Source organism: Rhinichthys klamathensis, unplaced genomic scaffold (genome assembly GCF_029890125.1).
Source record: "Rhinichthys klamathensis goyatoka isolate OS25496 unplaced genomic scaffold, OSU_Roscu_1.1 h1tg000135l_1, whole genome shotgun sequence".
Classification (NCBI taxonomy): domain Eukaryota; kingdom Metazoa; phylum Chordata; class Actinopteri; order Cypriniformes; family Leuciscidae; genus Rhinichthys; species Rhinichthys klamathensis.
The window spans coordinates 1,276,079-1,296,769 of NW_026606670.1; the positions used below are offsets into that span (position 1 = coordinate 1,276,079).

Here is a 20,691-nt window from a genome sequence, read left to right on the forward strand (position 1 = left end):
AAGTACTTGGATAAAAGTTTATAGTTTGGTTATAAAAACTGATGTCTACAGTAGCAATCAAAATAGAGTAAATCACCTTTTGAAAGGAACTTGAGTTTTGACGCTTCGAATAAAGATTGTATTAATTACGTCGTTGCACCTGTAGGTGGTGACAAGTGACTGTTAAAAAAATGTATTTGTCATTGAATCATTCATTAAAGGTGCATTGCACAACATTTCATGTTAAAAATACACGTTTTTCTAACCCATACATGCTTAACCCTCTGGGGACCAAGAACGCACCCGTGCGTTTTGGCAGATTTTTTTCACATAGCAGAAAGATAGATTTAAACTACTCCATCATTTCTGGACATACAGAGTTATGAAACATATATAAAAAAACTGTTAAATGTCTACTTTTGTATGTGCCCACCTACAATCGAAATAAAAAATTGTGCTTTTGTAAAATAAAGAAAATAAACAGGGTGTGCGTTCTGCCTCTCCGTGTCCATGAACTTTTTTTCTGGAGCACGTCTCTTAAACTTAAACAAAACTCAGCGAATACTATTCACCCAGACATGAGCAATATATGTTTATGATCATTTAAGCTTGTACTTTTAAATTATCTAATTTAAAACTAAAATAAATATTCCCTGTTTATGTAATCTGTATAAAAAGAGAGAGGTGTCAGCCGTTCTCATTATCGTTCTCGCATCTCATTATTCCGCTAATGTGACACGCCCACGGAGAGCGCGCGCTATTCAAACGCTAATGATCTGAAGCAACACATTGAGACGTGTAAACGCCCATATAAACTCTGTAAACACACTATATTTAGTCAGATTAATGTACTGTCGTCTTGCGCGGCTGTAAGGAATAATCCTGGGACATTTACCTACCTCAGAACAAGTGCTGGTTTATTTTCACTTCGAGGAGCAAGCTGAACTGTAAGTGTTTTATTCTTGTGGTTTGTTCTAATCGCGATATATAATAACGTTAGTGTCTGTAAACGCAAAAATAGCCTACTGTTTAAATTTGAATCGTGTGTGTGACTAGTTTTGGATAGATTATAAAGTTTTAACTCTAAAATAGACATCAAATAAACTTTTGTTAGCAGTTTCTGCTCATATGTTAAATATATAGTATGTTTTGTCAATAAACTAATCAACTAAGAATAGTGTTTGTTCCAATGCAAGCTATATCAAAATAATGAATCCTTAACTTTGAAATATGTATGATAAAATGTATTGGCCTACTAAGACATTTATGGAAAAAGACAATTTTCTTTTCAAGATGTTTCCAACTCTAACTTTGAACCAATTCTGTAGAATGGCCCATATAACCTATTTGAACAGGATTTGTTTCCAGGTATGACTAAAAATGTGCTTTTGACTTTCATTTATATTTTGATTTTATATATATATATATATATATGTATGTCAAGTCAAGTCATCTTCATTTATATAGCGCTTTTAACAATGGATTGTTTCAAAGCAGCTTTACAGAGATAAACATATCATTTAAGGTAACAGATTGTTTTGGCGTTATAGCGGTTCTTGAATAATGTTACTTCCAGCTAAAGTTAACTTTGATTGATTCACCTCCGTCGAAATGATCAGACTTAAAACGCGAACCTGTGATTAACGCAGACGGCGTTCACATGCTCATTCAGAATTCTATAGTTATGTGCTTTTTAAAATATGTGCGCAGGTTTGTAATTCATACAACCCAGCCTAAACAAACTACTTTTCTTGCCTAAAAATTTTGATACAGAATTTTGTTTTATTTTATCACTTCGGGGTACGCGAGCCGGAATTCACAACGCTTTATCTGTAGAGTGGGAAAGGGATCCTCCATAGGGAGAGGATAGTGGATACTTCAGCACTGCATTGTCATCGGGTCCAGGCAAAGCTCCCTCGTCAGATCTGGACACGGCCTGGATCCGGCAGGCTGCGGGAAAACCTCGGGATAAACAAAGACACTAATATTAGCGTAGATGCCATTCTTCTTATGATGTAGCGAGTACATCAAGATTTAAGGGAAGTGTTCCCAGTTCCGGCTGACCTAATCTATGCAGCCTAACATTGAATTTATAGAAGTCTATAATGTATTATGTGTATGCTAGGTCAAAGAGATGTGTTTTTAGTCTAGCTTTGAACTGACAGAGTGTGTCTGCTTCCCGGACAATGGTAGGAAGACTGTTCCAAAGTTTTGGTGCTAAATAGGAAAAGGATCTACCGCCTGCAGTCGATTTAGATATTCTAGGTATTATCAACTGGCCGGAATTTTGAGATCGCAATAGACGTGAAGGACTATAATGCGTTAAGAGCTCGCTCAAGTACTGCGGAGCTAAACCATTTAGTGCTTTGTAGGTAATCAACAATATTTTAAAATTTATACGATGTTTAATAGGGAGCCAATGCAGTGTTGACAGAACCGGGCTAATATGGTCATATTTCCTGGTTCTGGTAAGAACTCGAGCTGCGGCGTTTTGAACTAGCTGTAGTTTGTTTATTAAGCGTGCAGGGCAACCACCCAGTAGAGCATTACAATAATCTAGCCTTGAGGTCATGAACGCATGGACTAATTGTTCCGCATTTCCCAATGAGAGCATATGGCGTATTTTAGATATATTTTTAAGATGGAAAAATGCAGTTTTACAGATACTAGACACGTGGCTTTCAAAAGAAAGGTTGGTATCAAATAGCACACCCAGGTTCCTAACCGACGACGAAGACTTGACAGAGCAGCCATTAAGTGTTAGACAGTATTCTGGGTTATTACGTGTGGAAGTTTTTTGTCCAATAATTAGAATCTCTGTCTTTTCAGAATTTAGTAGTAGGAAATTACTAGTCATCCAATTTTTTATATTAGCTATGCATTCCGTTAATTTTGTGAATTGGTAAGTTTCGTTGGGTTTTGAAGAAATATACAGCTGAGTATCATCGGCATAACAGTGAAAGCTAACTCCATGTTTCCTAATGATATCTCCTAATGGTAGCATGTACAGAGTGAACAGCAGCGGTCCTAGTACTGAGCCTTGTGGTACGCCATACTGAACTTGTGATCGATAAGACATCTCTTCATTTACTGCTACAAACTGATAACGGTCAGTTAAGTATGATTTAAACCATGCTAATGCAATTCCACTAATGCCAACATAGTTTTCTAGTCTATTTAAAAGAATGTTGTGGTCAATGGTGTCAAATGCAGCACTAAGATCGAGTAACACTAATAGAGAGATACAACCACGATCGGATGATAAGAGCAAATCATTTGTGACTCTAATGAGAGCTGTCTCAGTGCTATGGTACGGTCTAAATCCGGACTGAAAATCCTCGCAGATATCATTTCTTTCTAGAAAGGAACATAGTTGTGAAGATACTGCTTTTTCTAATATCTTTGACAGAAAAGGCAGATTCGAGATCGGCCTGTAATTGACTAATTCTGTAGGATCAAGTTGTGGTTTTTTAACAAGCGGTTTTATCATAGCCAGTTTAAAGGTTTTTGGTACGTATCCTAGAGACAAAGATGAATTAATGATATTAAGAAGAGGATATATGACCTCTGGAAACATCTCTTTCAGTAGCTTAGTCGGTATAGGATCTAACATACAAGTTGTCGATTTAGATGAATTAACGAGTTTGCAGAATTCTTCCTCTCCTATAGCAACAAATAAATCAAATTTTTCCTCAGGGAGACTACAATGCACTTCCTGATGCGATACTGTGGTAGACGGTTGCATAGTTATAATTTTGTCCCTGATATTATCAATCTTATAAGTGAAGAAGTTCATAAAGTCATCACTGCTGTGTCGCTTTGACACTTCTGAGCTTGAAGCTTTCTTTTTCGTTAGTTTAGCCACTGTTTCAAATAAATACCTAGGATTATGTTTATTTTCTTCTAATAGGTTTGAAAAATAAGCAGATCTAGCAGCTTTTAAAGCCTCTCTGTAAGCAATCGAGCTCTCTTTCCACGAAATCCGAAATACCTCTAGTTTAGTTTTCTTCCAGTTGCGCTCCATTTTTCTGGCTGCTCTCTTAAGGGCCTGAGTGTGCTCGCTGTACCACGGCATTGGACTATTTTCTTTAATCTTCTTTAAGCGCAACGGAGCAACTGCGTCTAAAGTGCTGGAAAAGAGAGAGTTAAACGTTTCTGTTGCAATATCAAGTTCTTCTAAGCTATCCGGGATGCTGAGATGATGAAACTGATTAGGAAGATTATTGATAAAGCAATCTTTAGTGGCAGAAGTTATAGGTCTAACGTATTTATAACACGGAGTCGGCTTTGCAGCCTTGGCTAAATGTAATTTACATGAGACTAGATAATGATCTGAGATGTCATCGCTCTGCTGCAGAATTTCAACGGCATCAATATCTATTCCATGTGATATTATTAGATCTAGAGTATGATTACGACAATGAGTAGGTCCTGACACGTGTTGTCTAACTCCGATTGAGTTTACAATGTCTTTAAATGCCAATCCCAAAGCATCTTTTTCATTATCTACATGTATATTAAAATCACCAACAATTAGTACTTTATCTGCAGCCAATACTAAATCTGATAGAAAGTCCGCAAATTCTTTGATAAAATCTTTATGGTGCCCTGGTGGCCTGTATACAGTAGCCAGCATAATTCTCAAATGTGATTTATCGTTTACACTATATATTTTTACATTAAGCACCAATACTTCAAAAGAAGTATATTTAAAGCTACATTTCTTAGTGGTTTTGAAAATATTACTATAAATTACAGCAACACCTCCCCCTTTGCCTTTCAGACGAGGTTCATTTTTATAACTGTAATCTTGTGGGGTTGACTCATTTAAAATAATGTAATCGTTTGGTTTTAGCCAGGTTTCTGTCAAACACAGCATATCAAGATTATAATCTGAAATCATATCATTAACTATGAGAGATTTTGAAGTAAGGGATCGAATATTCAGCAACCCAAGCTTTATCATTTGCTCATCTGTATTATATCTGTTTTTTATTTGTTGAACATCAATTAAATTTTTAACCTGACGTTTTTTGGATTTCCAAATTCGGGGAACAGACACAGTCTCTATATGATGATATCTAGGTGAAAGAGGCTCTATGTGATGGGATTTATCTGACCTTGGTGACGTGAGGCCGCTAGCAGACGGTCGGTTTAGCCAGTCTGTCTGCTTCCTGACCTGAGCCCCAGATTGTCATGTTTTATCTCTAAGACTATGAGCCAAATTACTAGAGAGAAGAGCAGCACCAGCCCAGGAGGGATGGATACCATCTCTTTTCAACAGATCAGGCTTGCCCCAAAAACTTTTCCAATTGTCTATGAATTTTATATTATTCAGCAGACACCACTTCGACAGCCAACCATTCAGTGAGGCCAATCGGCTAACTATCTCATCACTCCTGCGTACAGGAAGGGGGCCAGAGCAAATTACAGTGCCTGACATCGTACTTGCGAGTTCACACACCTCTTTAATATTAATTTTGGTGATCTCCGACTGGCGGAGTCGAACATCATTAGTGCCGACATGAATAATGATCTTAGAGAATTTACGATTAGCATTAGCCAGCACTTTTAAATTTGCTTTGATGTCAGGCGCTCTGGCTCCCGGTAAACATGTGACTATGGTGGCTGGTGTCTCTATTTTCACGTTCCGTGTGATCGAATCACCAATTACCAGGGCACAATCAACAGAATTCTCAGTGGGTGTTTCACTGAGTGGGGCAAATCGATTTGTTATGGGAATCGGAACGGAAGAGTGGTTCTTTGATCCGCGACTAGAGCGGTGATCTCTCACGGTCACCCATCTGCCCTGCTGCACGGGCTCTACTTCAGCCGGAACCGAATCATGTAAAGAGTTCACTATGCTAGGCGCATCCAAAACACTATCTAAAGCTCTAGCATTCTTACCATCCTCAATTAAAGTTTGGATGCGTGTCTCTAGTTCTGAAATCTTCTCCGTCAGCCTGACTGTCTCCTTGCATTTATCACATATAAATCCTATATTGCCATCGGAGAAGGCTATACTAAACATATGACATGTGACACAGGTGACAATAACAGGACAAGAAGACATTACTCACCGTGTTTGTTAACTGATTTCTTACTTACCTGGACTTTATGAACTCAAAGGCGCGGGCGCGCGAGAGAAAATAAATATATAAATGAGCGCACGGGTGGAGCGTTAGCAGGCTAACGTTAGCGAGTTACTAGCGTGCTGTGTTAACAATAACGGAAGCTAGATATGTAAGGTTAATCTGAGATGTTGGGTAAGCTGTATTTAGTAGTATAAACAACTAGATAGTAAATGATGGCTCAAAACATAAAGAAATACGAGGCTCAGGCGGAGCTTACAGCCTCGAAGCAAACAAACACACAGCAGGCAGCGAGGCAGACAGGAGCAATCGATCAGCGATCAGACCAGAGCAAGCAAGAGGAGCGTGCAAGATAGCATGTATGTATGTGTGTGTGTGTGTGTGTGTGTGTGTGTGTGTGTTGTCCTTGCATTCTTTCTTGTGTGACACACCTGAATGAAAGGCTCATTAATATGCGGGTCGTCTTTGTCTTCTCAACCACCTAATTATTCACAATGGGGTTGGGCCGTTCGCGCCCATTCGCATATTGCCTTGGCTAACAAAAAAAATGTTTTTCACAATTTAAAAGAATCTATTGTGTTATGTGAATGATTAGAAAGGATGATTTTCAGATAATTTTGAAGCAGAAAATCTAGGCCACAACTTCCATTAGTCAAAAGTCTTGTGGACACATATTTAGTATGTGTTTTGTAGCTTTATTTCAGAAACTTTAATTTTTAGTTTTTTCAATAACCATGCATAAACAATATTCTCTCAAAAATGCAAACATGTACATACATGTTGCTCACACATTATGGTAGCCCTGTTTGTGCTAAATAGAGTGTAATTTCACCTGTGCCATTAATATGTTTATAAGCAACTGAAAAAAGCACAAATGTCAGAGCATGTCAAAACATCTCAAGGACCCCAAAAACACCTTGGTCCCCAGAGGGTTAAACAATTGCCTGATGGGCTGAATGAGCCCTTCTCTGATCACTGCGATTGCCTCTATAATCCTGTACAGTAAAATAAATAAGAGGGATTCAGGACTAGGGATGGGAATTGATAAGAATTTAACGATTCCGATTCCATTATCGATATTGCTTATCGATTCGATTCATTATCAATATTGCTTATCGATTCGATTCCTTATCGATTCTCTTATCGATTCTCATTGGGTGAGGGAATAAGTACAAATTTGTTTGTTCGTATTAACTTATTGAACTTATAACTTGTTTGTTTGTTTGTTTGTTAATTATTATTAACTCGCTGACACAGCACAGCGTATTAGGGGTGTGAACCTACACTGGTCTCACGGTTCGGTTCGATTACGATTATCATGTCATCGATTCAGTTCAATTCGATATCTCGATGCATTGCATGCACTGCATCCTCAATTTTACTTTAAAAGTGATGTGTGCGTGCGCGTGTTCACCTGTTCGTGAAGTCGCAGTGACAGAAACAGTGACATTCCAGTTTAAGTTTCATGGGACTAAAGTCTGTTCATGATGTTTGGCCAAATGTTTCTGCATATTGGAGGTCCCCCCCTTTGACGAAATGGAAATTTTACAGGTGTTGCAACAAGTGACCATATTGTTATGAGGCGCCGTCATACTCTCATTGAGTATGTGCGCGAGTTTGAGTTTGTGTGTGCTCGCGTCTCATATGAGTATGTGCGTGGAGAGTTTGTGTGTGCGCGCGCGCGTCTCATAAAAGTATGTGCATGGAGAGTTTGTGTGCGCGCGCGCGTCTCATATGAGTATGTGCCTGGAGAGTTTCGCGCATCTCGTGTGTGTAGAGTTTGCGTGTATGCGTGAGCGACTTTAGGTGTGTCGTTGTGCATTTCATATGTATTTGTTTGAGCATTCAGCAGTATACATGTATGTTTGACTAGTATACGTTTATGCAAGTGTTTCATATGTGTGCGTGAATGAAGTTTGATTTAAGCCCTAGACGGCACCTCACATATTGTCATCTTTTCGCGTGAAATATAACCAAACGAGCGCTTCTGCCTCGATGCCATGTTTGTTGCGTTCTGAATCAAAATAACGCAGCGCGTGTGTGACATCATGACACATTTGCAACGTGCGGAACCAATAAGCGGAATCGTTAAGCAGGCATACTAACAGTTCCAAGGAATTGGTTCAATTCTCGATTCCCATCCCTATTCGGGACGGAATTTGAGACTGGGCGTGACGTCATGCGCGTTCACGCTCAACTGGCTATGTCTGGCAGGTTTGTGTATTCGCCGGCGCCGCCATTCTCCGTATCAGCGAAGACAACTCGAGCGACAAAACTTTAGTCAACTTTCGACAAAAGTAGAAGATGGATTAGCTTGTAGTTCATTCCAAACCCCAACGGAAACTCCACGTAAGACAAAGAAAAGAAAACTTTTGTCTAGTGCCTCCAAAAGGGCCAAATTGGAGTCAGACAGGCGTCGGAATAAGACGAGAGTCAACATCGGGAAGGCTTTCAACAAATGGAGAAGTTTTCTACTACCCCCGTTTTCCCCTCACACATAAGTGTGTAATGTACTCAAATGCCTGTCCTTTCATATTTTTTAAATGACTTGCAGATTTATAACTTTATTACCTCTGAAGACATTATGACTGTAAACAAAAGATTTGTGCGGCTGATGCTCCTTTGGTTATGAACAGCTCGTGCAAGCGTGCGTGTGGTCCATGAGCGTGCACACCTCTGGTTGCAGTTTCCCTTGTCGCCAGAGGGGGGCATAGTTCTGCAAAAACTCATAGACTAGCGCAATGCACCTTTAAAGAGATTCGTTCAAAAATGCTGATTCATCCAGTAATGAAACAAGTGAAATCTTTATGAGTGAGTCATTAAATCATTCATTCATGTTTTTTTGTTTTTTTTTAATAATGATTTGATTAATTAAATATTTATTCATAAAATGTTATTTTGTTTAGTTGTCTGTACAGAATCGCGGGAGAATCATGATCTCTATTTTAAACAAAATGTTTAATTTTCAATTTATCCAAAATCGTGAAGCTCTAGTTTTAGAGTATTTCATCACCATCACCTGCCTCAGGTACACAGGTTCAAAAGTTTGGGGCCAATAAGGTTTTTGAAAAGTCTCTTATGCTCATCAAGTCTGCATTTATTTGATCAAAAATACATTAAAAACAGTAATATTGTGAAATATTATTACAATTTGAAATAGCTGTTTTCTATTTTAATATATTTTAAAATGTAATTAATTCCTATAATGACAAAGCTGAATTTTCAGCAGTTATTATTCCAGTTTTCAGTGTCACATGATCCTTCAGAAATCATTCTAATATCCTGATTTGCTGCTCAAGAATTTTTCTATTTATTATTATCAGCAGCACGATATATCGAAATATTGCAAATGTACATATCGCGATATGCATATTGCAACGGCTTGCGATAAATGCATGATTTTAAGATTACAAAAAATTACAAAAAGTCCAAGTTTTAGGTCGTTGCAGACAACAGAGAATAGACTGGACACATGACTGTTATACGTGTGACATGCTTAATGTTATTAGGTGCAATAAGCAAAGTACTCATGCACACAGGAAGCTAACATTACATTTCTAACATTACAGATTTCAAAAGGTACTGCGTAACAGGAATGACCCAGTGAAATTCGTTTATTTGTTTTGTGTTGGCATTGTTGTTGGTTAGCATAGCCTATGTGGAAGAAGCTTTGTCTCAGTTTGCAAACTTACATGGTGCATTTATTTGATAATAACTGAGTGCACTTTTAAGCATGCTCATATATTTAGAAACGCATAACATCAGTCTTCCTTAAAGAGTTAAATTAGCTTGTGAAAAAACAAAGAAAGATTGGAAAGGCCATAGCACAGCTTGCAGGGGGACTAAAAATAACATGAATGAATACAAATATTGCATGAAATAAAGCAAACATTGAAGAGGCACCCTACTCTGTAACCTCGGGTTTCCACAGCCATCCCCCCACACACACTCTCATTATCTGCTCAGTAAACGGCTATTTCTGTCCCCCATCACATGCAAAACAGCTGTGTAGTACATGTTATATATTTAGCGTCTTGTCAGCTTGTCGAACCCCATGGCTAACAAACCCAATTATACTTGCTCTACAGAGACTTTGATTGAGAAACGCAGTGGATGTTCACCTGTAATTTGTAGCTTAGTTTTAATAAATGCTGTTATTGGACTAGAGGAGAAATGTTATTACTCAGAATATGCTTAGACTTGTACTGTTCTTATCAAATTGGGTGCCAGAAGGGGGTGCTTGGGGGTCCTCTTAAAAAAATAAAAAAATTAACAGTAAGAAAATTAACAGTTGTGACTATTATTATTTAACTTTAAATTATAGTTATTTATTTCTATAAAATATTTATTTTTGTTATATATTATTAATTTCTAAATGTCCATTTCATTATAATTTAATTTTGGAAACAGTATATTGTCTTTATAATATCATACTTATTGTTCTACATATAAATGTCCCTAGACTATAACATTGTTTTGATGGATTTTAAACTTAATAATTAGGTTTTTAATATCAGTTAAAAGGTTTAGGGTTAGGGTTTAGGGTAAGGCATTAGGGTTTTATGCTATTTTTTGTTGTTAAATTAAAGCTGCAGTTCATAACTTTTTTGTGTTCAAAATGTACAAAATGTATATAATAATCAAGTACATCATGAATCCATTTTCCAAACCGTGTTTTTGTCTTATCTTAAATCACTACGGTACTCCTATAATAATGGTTTATATTATGATTTTTTTTTTTTTTTTTTTTTTTTTTTACTGGTTTGGGTCGTACCCCTGCGGAGTAGCCCAGTACCTGTGTGACTCGTAATTGACATAAACAGAGAGAAGTAACTCCGGCTACAATGTTCTTCCACAAGACGCATGCAGTTCTGTTTATTAACCTCTGGAGCGCCAAAAGTTACAAACTGCAGCTATAATGTTTATTGCATTATTTTAGTGTCGTGTGTGTTACCATGATGGTGTTTTGTATTTGTGTGCATGACTGGGTGCATTTCTATTTATTGGTCCCCAGAGGGTTAAACAATTGCCTGATGGGCTGAATGAGCCCTTCTCTGATCACTGCGATTGCCTCTATAATCCTGTACAGTAAAATAAATAAGAGGGATTCAGGACTAGGGATGGGAATTGATAAGAATTTAACGATTCCGATTCCATTATCGATATTGCTTATCGATTCGATTCATTATCAATATTGCTTATCGATTCGATTCCTTATCGATTCTCTTATCGATTCTCATTGGGTGAGGGAATAAGTACAAATTTGTTTGTTCGTATTAACTTATTGAACTTATAACTTGTTTGTTTGTTTGTTTGTTAATTATTATTAACTCGCTGACACAGCACAGCGTATTAGGGGTGTGAACCTACACTGGTCTCACGGTTCGGTTCGATTACGATTATCATGTCATCGATTCAGTTCAATTCGATATCTCGATGCATTGCATGCACTGCATCCTCAATTTTACTTTAAAAGTGATGTGTGCGTGCGCGTGTTCACCTGTTCGTGAAGTCGCAGTGACAGAAACAGTGACATTCCAGTTTAAGTTTCATGGGACTAAAGTCTGTTCATGATGTTTGGCCAAATGTTTCTGCATATTGGAGGTCCCCCCCTTTGACGAAATGGAAATTTTACAGGTGTTGCAACAAGTGACCATATTGTTATGAGGCGCCGTCATACTCTCATTGAGTATGTGCGCGAGTTTGAGTTTGTGTGTGCTCGCGTCTCATATGAGTATGTGCGTGGAGAGTTTGTGTGTGCGCGCGCGCGTCTCATAAAAGTATGTGCATGGAGAGTTTGTGTGCGCGCGCGCGTCTCATATGAGTATGTGCCTGGAGAGTTTCGCGCATCTCGTGTGTGTAGAGTTTGCGTGTATGCGTGAGCGACTTTAGGTGTGTCGTTGTGCATTTCATATGTATTTGTTTGAGCATTCAGCAGTATACATGTATGTTTGACTAGTATACGTTTATGCAAGTGTTTCATATGTGTGCGTGAATGAAGTTTGATTTAAGCCCTAGACGGCACCTCACATATTGTCATCTTTTCGCGTGAAATATAACCAAACGAGCGCTTCTGCCTCGATGCCATGTTTGTTGCGTTCTGAATCAAAATAACGCAGCGCGTGTGTGACATCATGACACATTTGCAACGTGCGGAACCAATAAGCGGAATCGTTAAGCAGGCATACTAACAGTTCCAAGGAATTGGTTCAATTCTCGATTCCCATCCCTATTCGGGACGGAATTTGAGACTGGGCGTGACGTCATGCGCGTTCACGCTCAACTGGCTATGTCTGGCAGGTTTGTGTATTCGCCGGCGCCGCCATTCTCCGTATCAGCGAAGACAACTCGAGCGACAAAACTTTAGTCAACTTTCGACAAAAGTAGAAGATGGATTAGCTTGTAGTTCATTCCAAACCCCAACGGAAACTCCACGTAAGACAAAGAAAAGAAAACTTTTGTCTAGTGCCTCCAAAAGGGCCAAATTGGAGTCAGACAGGCGTCGGAATAAGACGAGAGTCAACATCGGGAAGGCTTTCAACAAATGGAGAAGTTTTCTACTACCCCCGTTTTCCCCTCACACATAAGTGTGTAATGTACTCAAATGCCTGTCCTTTCATATTTTTTAAATGACTTGCAGATTTATAACTTTATTACCTCTGAAGACATTATGACTGTAAACAAAAGATTTGTGCGGCTGATGCTCCTTTGGTTATGAACAGCTCGTGCAAGCGTGCGTGTGGTCCATGAGCGTGCACACCTCTGGTTGCAGTTTCCCTTGTCGCCAGAGGGGGGCATAGTTCTGCAAAAACTCATAGACTAGCGCAATGCACCTTTAAAGAGATTCGTTCAAAAATGCTGATTCATCCAGTAATGAAACAAGTGAAATCTTTATGAGTGAGTCATTAAATCATTCATTCATGTTTTTTTGTTTTTTTTTAATAATGATTTGATTAATTAAATATTTATTCATAAAATGTTATTTTGTTTAGTTGTCTGTACAGAATCGCGGGAGAATCATGATCTCTATTTTAAACAAAATGTTTAATTTTCAATTTATCCAAAATCGTGAAGCTCTAGTTTTAGAGTATTTCATCACCATCACCTGCCTCAGGTACACAGGTTCAAAAGTTTGGGGCCAATAAGGTTTTTGAAAAGTCTCTTATGCTCATCAAGTCTGCATTTATTTGATCAAAAATACATTAAAAACAGTAATATTGTGAAATATTATTACAATTTGAAATAGCTGTTTTCTATTTTAATATATTTTAAAATGTAATTAATTCCTATAATGACAAAGCTGAATTTTCAGCAGTTATTATTCCAGTTTTCAGTGTCACATGATCCTTCAGAAATCATTCTAATATCCTGATTTGCTGCTCAAGAATTTTTCTATTTATTATTATCAGCAGCACGATATATCGAAATATTGCAAATGTACATATCGCGATATGCATATTGCAACGGCTTGCGATAAATGCATGATTTTAAGATTACAAAAAATTACAAAAAGTCCAAGTTTTAGGTCGTTGCAGACAACAGAGAATAGACTGGACACATGACTGTTATACGTGTGACATGCTTAATGTTATTAGGTGCAATAAGCAAAGTACTCATGCACACAGGAAGCTAACATTACATTTCTAACATTACAGATTTCAAAAGGTACTGCGTAACAGGAATGACCCAGTGAAATTCGTTTATTTGTTTTGTGTTGGCATTGTTGTTGGTTAGCATAGCCTATGTGGAAGAAGCTTTGTCTCAGTTTGCAAACTTACATGGTGCATTTATTTGATAATAACTGAGTGCACTTTTAAGCATGCTCATATATTTAGAAACGCATAACATCAGTCTTCCTTAAAGAGTTAAATTAGCTTGTGAAAAAACAAAGAAAGATTGGAAAGGCCATAGCACAGCTTGCAGGGGGACTAAAAATAACATGAATGAATACAAATATTGCATGAAATAAAGCAAACATTGAAGAGGCACCCTACTCTGTAACCTCGGGTTTCCACAGCCATCCCCCCACACACACTCTCATTATCTGCTCAGTAAACGGCTATTTCTGTCCCCCATCACATGCAAAACAGCTGTGTAGTACATGTTATATATTTAGCGTCTTGTCAGCTTGTCGAACCCCATGGCTAACAAACCCAATTATACTTGCTCTACAGAGACTTTGATTGAGAAACGCAGTGGATGTTCACCTGTAATTTGTAGCTTAGTTTTAATAAATGCTGTTATTGGACTAGAGGAGAAATGTTATTACTCAGAATATGCTTAGACTTGTACTGTTCTTATCAAATTGGGTGCCAGAAGGGGGTGCTTGGGGGTCCTCTTAAAAAAATAAAAAAATTAACAGTAAGAAAATTAACAGTTGTGACTATTATTATTTAACTTTAAATTATAGTTATTTATTTCTATAAAATATTTATTTTTGTTATATATTATTAATTTCTAAATGTCCATTTCATTATAATTTAATTTTGGAAACAGTATATTGTCTTTATAATATCATACTTATTGTTCTACATATAAATGTCCCTAGACTATAACATTGTTTTGATGGATTTTAAACTTAATAATTAGGTTTTTAATATCAGTTAAAAGGTTTAGGGTTAGGGTTTAGGGTAAGGCATTAGGGTTTTATGCTATTTTTTGTTGTTAAATTAAAGCTGCAGTTCATAACTTTTTTGTGTTCAAAATGTACAAAATGTATATAATAATCAAGTACATCATGAATCCATTTTCCAAACCGTGTTTTTGTCTTATCTTAAATCACTACGGTACTCCTATAATAATGGTTTATATTATGATTTTTTTTTTTTTTTTTTTTTTTTTTTACTGGTTTGGGTCGTACCCCTGCGGAGTAGCCCAGTACCTGTGTGACTCGTAATTGACATAAACAGAGAGAAGTAACTCCGGCTACAATGTTCTTCCACAAGACGCATGCAGTTCTGTTTATTAACCTCTGGAGCGCCAAAAGTTACAAACTGCAGCTATAATGTTTATTGCATTATTTTAGTGTCGTGTGTGTTACCATGATGGTGTTTTGTATTTGTGTGCATGACTGGGTGCATTTCTATTTATTAATATTTTATATTAATTTAAAACTTTGATTCATCACATGGTTTTCTCATTACCAGCTGTATTATTATCGTTGATGTCAGTATGTTAAAAGTACAAAACAGGTTTTATTAGCAGCATGGCCTTGATAAATCAGCAGAAAAAGGTTTACCTTTTTGTTTTGTGTAAATTACAGTTTTAAATTGTAGAAATTAACAGGTTGCTCAAAAATATTTTACAGAATTATTCTGGCAATCTCAATCTAAAAAATGACAGGATATAAATATATATATATATATATATTTTTTTATATATATATATATATGTATATATTTTTTACAGTGTATGATATGACCCTTTAAACACCTGAATGGCTTTGTAGTGTAATATTAGCTGGTAGGCTCCAAAATCTAGTTGTACACTGTATAACCTTGCATGACGATCCACACATGTTTCAAATGCCACAGAGACTTTGCCCTGTCTAACACTTCTCTCCTCACCCTAGGAATGAAGACAGAAGGGAACGTTCAGAGAGGCAAACATGTACAAAGATGGATAGCATAGAAGCAACAGAGGAACAGTGAGTTGTTAGAAACATCTATTATTGTTTAGGGACAAGATGTTTGGTTCTTTTTTATAGTGCTTTTGTTGAAACCTCTCTAACGTCCTGTTAAGCTACATAAAAATGGAACTGCAGTCTTGTTAACAGAATAAAAAAAATTAGGGAAATCATCTAAAAATCTCACAAAGCAAGTACTTTTTGGGGCAATTGAATTTCTAATCAATCCTTTAATACCATTTACATGCACTTTATTTACTGACACCTGAAATAATTTATTTTAAATGGGTAGTTCCTGCTTTTTTTCATTGTTTCAAATTTTAAGGTGTCCCACACTGGATGAGATGATTGCCTGGTCACGGAGCTTTGAGATGATGATGCGCTCTCCAGAGGGGAGGGATGTTTTCCGGAATTTTTTACGGTCTGAGTACAGCGAAGAAAACCTGATGTTCTGGATCTCCTGTGAGGAGCTGAAGAAAGAAACCAACCCATCCGTTATCGATGAAAAAGCCAGGATCATTTATGAAGACTACGTCTCCATTCTTTCACCAAAAGAGGTTAGATTATGGGGTGCATCAAAAATAAACAATGCTGTCTGTGGCTGCAATGCATCAAAATCCCTTTCAAGGAAAGTGTTCACTCGGCATGGCCATATTTGCAACGCCTCCAGGCAGTTATTTCGGTCATCCAAGACCAAATCCTATCTATTTGAATGGGGGAATCCTGAAAACTCAAAAACTGCTTGCCGAACTCACAATTAAATAACATATTTCAAATCAGCAACAAAATCTGACATTAACTGTCCCATAAATGTTTCTTGTGCTCAAAAAGCGTTAAAAAAATATTACTTTCCAGGCTAGATGTGCTAATGCGCATGTGTAGTCCTAGTGCGAGTCTCAGGTTTCTATGGGAACTGGAGCTTCTAACGGCAGCTGCAGTGACGCAATGACTTTACCAATCTGCGATTGGTTCTTTTACTTAGAAGGCAGTTTCTCCCATTCATAAGTAATAGGAGTGAACCGTCTTTCGATATCTATAGTCTATGAATACATTCATAAATAAAACATGGCAACATAAAAATATAAGAAATACATATTAAATTCATAATTAATCTAAAAATGTCCAAAACAAAGGATATTCTCAAGCATTTTTTGTGCAATTTTGTTATGGGTGTGTTTTTTCGGTAACACTTTACTTGAAGGGGTGTGCATAAGACTGACATGACACCTTCATAACCATGACATGACACATGTTATGAATATGAAGGAAGTTTTATGCATGTTTATGACAACTGTCATTAAGTGTCTTTCACTCAATTATGACATTTTTAATGCAAATATGACATTGTTTAAGATGTCTTGGTAATGACACCTTGACATAAACCAATACATCATAACCTGTCAGTGTCTTTGTCATGACAACTTGACATTACTAAGACAACACAACCTGTCATAAACATGACATAGCAGATTAATTATCAAACTTAAGAAACCACTTAGCTTTATTGGTTAACATTACATTAAACTGTCTGGTGGTTGGTTTTGACATTGGCTGTCATGAAGCCATTATAACTTTTTAATGACAATTTCAATTTGTACCACTGTAGTTGAGGTCACAAAAAATATTCATGACACAGTTATAATGGCCTGATGACAGCCAATGTCAAAACCAACCACATGACAGTTCAACTTAATTTAATGTCAAGTTTTCATGACAAAGAGACTGACAGGTTATGATGTTTTGGTTTATGTCAAGTTGTCATAACAAAGACATCTCAAACAATGTCATATTTGCATTAAAAATGTCATAATTGAGCGAAAGACACTTATCATAAACATGCATAAAAGCTCCTTCATATTCATGACATGTGTCATGTCATGGTTATGAAGGTGTCATGTCAGTCTTATGCACACCCCTTCAAGTAAAGTGTTACCGTTTTTTCTATGTTCAACTTGAGTCTGATGAAGAGCATGTAGCTCGAAACATCACATCTGTTTGCTGAGCTCATTACATGTGTTTTTACCAATCTTTTTTTACCAATCTTACCAATCTAGAATCTGAATAAAAAATATTTTTGCAGTACAATATTTCACACAAAGCTTGAAGATAATGATTGTTCATTCATATAAAAATTGCAAAAACACATTAAAATAATGTAAGATACTTGAAAACATTTTTTTGCGTATAAATTCTCTTTTCTTTGTTTTTTTGTCATCTGTCATCTGTCAATTAAAAAAATAGTATTCATGAGTATATAAGGGTATATTTTTTGCTATGTACTGTACAACTTGAGTCAGAAGAAGAGCATGTCATGACAGCACATCTGTTCACATATATGTTTTTTGGGGGGCATTGTGCTAAGTTTTTTTTTTTATTATTTATTTTTTTATTTTTTTGTTTTTTTTTGGTCGGCAGGTCAGCTTGGATTCACGGGTGAGGGAAGGCATCAACCAAAGCCTGGCAGAACCCAGCAGTTTGATGTATGAGGAGGCCCAGCTACAGATCTACACCCTCATGCACAGAGACTCCTTCCCCCGATTTCTCAACTCATCTGTTTACAGGGATCTCCTTAACAGCAAGAGGGCTTGCTTAGACACCTAGGTTTCAGCAAGAACATTTGAGACAAAAAAGCCCCAAGGTGCCACTTTCAAAAGGTGTGATGTTTCTTATTTCAAGAGTGAGTAGTTAAGCAATTCTGAACATCCACTAGTGACCCTAAAGTTGAGTTCTGTTTAAGTGCCAATATGAGCTGCTCAGGCAACTGTGACACAAAAAAAAACATGTAGAAAAACCGACAGACCCATACTTCCTACTCTCAACTTGTCTTTTTCATTTACCTATTTTCCTGTTTACCTCACCTGTTCTCTCTCTTTCTCTCATGTTCTTTCTACCTGATCCTTTCCATCTTTTATGACTCACATGTCTGAGGACAGCTGAATAATGCTATTTTTTTTAAAAGAAAATCAAAAAACAAACGGATAAGCGGTAGATGTTGAGCTAGAAAACCTTTGCATGATACAAGGTTATGGAATTTACTCCAGTTTGACATTCAAGCCTCGGTCTACAATGTTTTTGAATAAAAAAAAAAGCAGTTTTTTATGCTGTCACGGGGTTGAGAACATTGTAAAGCTCTCGTAAGCGAAGGGAAAATTAGCTGTGCCAATTGTTTTGAAAAAGAGAAGCTGGGAAGCGTAATCGCCATCTTGCCGTCCAAACTCTTTCTTTGCGTGTCGACAGTTCTTTAACTGGGAAACATAAGGGCTAGCTAGTGTTGTGATTGGGCAGCTAAATGAATCATGAAGATTACTTTCTCTCTGCAAAAATCACAATGCCTCGACACTGAGTAAGGGCACAAAAGCTGCTGATGCTGGTGATGACACCGTTTTTTTTTTTGTGTGAGTCCTCCTAGCCCCTCCCAGTTCGTTACTAACAGAGAGGTACTGTATATCATGGGCTGTAAACTTCGCTGGATTGACTGAGAATTGCTTGAAAATCACTCACCAACGTTCTGGACGTTCTTAAAAGAGCTTCGAATTGTCTTACACATTAAAGAAATGTATTTTATTAAACAAAAGTGTAGTGAACACTATGCCTTGTTTTTGAGAGTTACACTAGGTCTATTTAAAATAACTGTGCTCGCCGAGACCCGCTCGATGAGGTGGTGCGACGGAGTCGGATCAATCAGGGAAATTGTTCTCTGCCTCCGAGTCCAAATGTTTGTTTTGCGACTTGAAACTTGGAGCGGTCTCGGTCATTTTCACAGCTCGGAAAACTGCAGGTTATCGGAAACGAAAACAAGTCAGTCTTTTTTATAATACTTTTTTCCAGCATGCGTTTCTTCTGTTGTGTCATGATGTACACATTGCAATACTCAACCCAGATATGATGTGAACCTCTGTGGGAAGCATCATGTCGAAGACGATATTATAAAGATGATTTTTTTCTTTAGAGGATTAGACGCGTGTCCCTCAAGAACGACAGCTTTTTAGCTCTGTGTTGTTGGATTCAAACTTGAATGTTGCTGTTAAATTTTCTAGACATTTATGTGCTATTGCAATCGCAGCAGCCAGTGCATGAGAACACCATATTTAAAATGCCGGTGTGTTAAACCACTCTCTCACCTTTTAGCAGAGTAATTCAAGAGTGAATTGCATTTAAACCGACATTTTTTGGTCACCATACCCAACCTCATAGTGTCACTTACCCTGAACTCTTGTGCCAATGAATGAACGAACGTTTGTCAAGTAAATCATGATCAAGTGTGTTGTTGTTGGGTTTTCTTATTGGTGCTCTGAGAGTTAAGTGCCATTCACTCTGCAGGTTTAAATTACCATATTAAAATGAAGACCTTTGTCACTTTACTGAGTGCATAGATATCCTTCTTTGAAGTATTTGTGTGTTTGAGCATCAGCCAATGTGGGTAGGTCCTTCATTTATGTTGTTTTACGAACCAAATAGGTGTTACCTAGTAGTTTACTTACTGAAGCAGCGAACCATCATGGGAAGCTTGGATTTCCCACATTTATAAAACAAAACTATTGAATTTTCTTGTTTGTTTTAAAAGAAAAATCATGTCATTAAAAAAATGAGCAATAAATCAAAATTGTCTTGCTCTAAAAAATAAATAAATAAATAAAGACCCTGCATGACACATGGACATTTACTATCTTTGAGAGGGGAGAAATCAGATGTTGACATATTGAGTCGCACTGAAGTGTGGAAAATGAAGCAAGGAAATTACCGTAGTAAACTATTGTGTACTATATTTTGCTGCAGGTGGAATCATTAAATAAAGTAAAATCAAATAACTTTTAAAATGCATCAACATCTATTGATCAACAGAAAGTTTCCCAGATAAATGTATTATTCAAAGTATCATCCTGTTAATTAGAATAAATTTGACATTTTCACTCATTAATTAGTTCATTCCAACAACATGCCATGTCACATTTGTCACATTTAGAATTAACCATCATTTTTGAGAGTAGTTATCTC

The 20,691-nt window shown here is 37.0% G+C and overlaps 1 protein-coding gene across 2 annotated transcripts in view; it reads left to right on the top strand.

Annotated features, from left to right (window-relative positions):
• Positions 1-18,776, top strand: part of rgs17 (regulator of G protein signaling 17) — a 40,797-nt gene extending 22,021 nt beyond the window's left edge. The window contains exons 4-6 of one of the 2 annotated variants that reach the window (XM_056257164.1): positions 15,643-15,717; positions 16,022-16,253; positions 18,112-18,775. In XM_056257164.1, coding sequence (XP_056113139.1) covers positions 15,643-15,717; positions 16,022-16,253; positions 18,112-18,297 — 493 coding nt within the window. In that variant the 3' untranslated portion in view covers positions 18,298-18,775. Of the gene's footprint in view, positions 1-15,642; positions 15,718-16,021; positions 16,254-18,111 lie in introns of both variants that reach the window. The other variant, XM_056257163.1, reaches the window with a different exon arrangement.
• Positions 18,777-20,691: the final 1,915 nt, after the last annotated feature.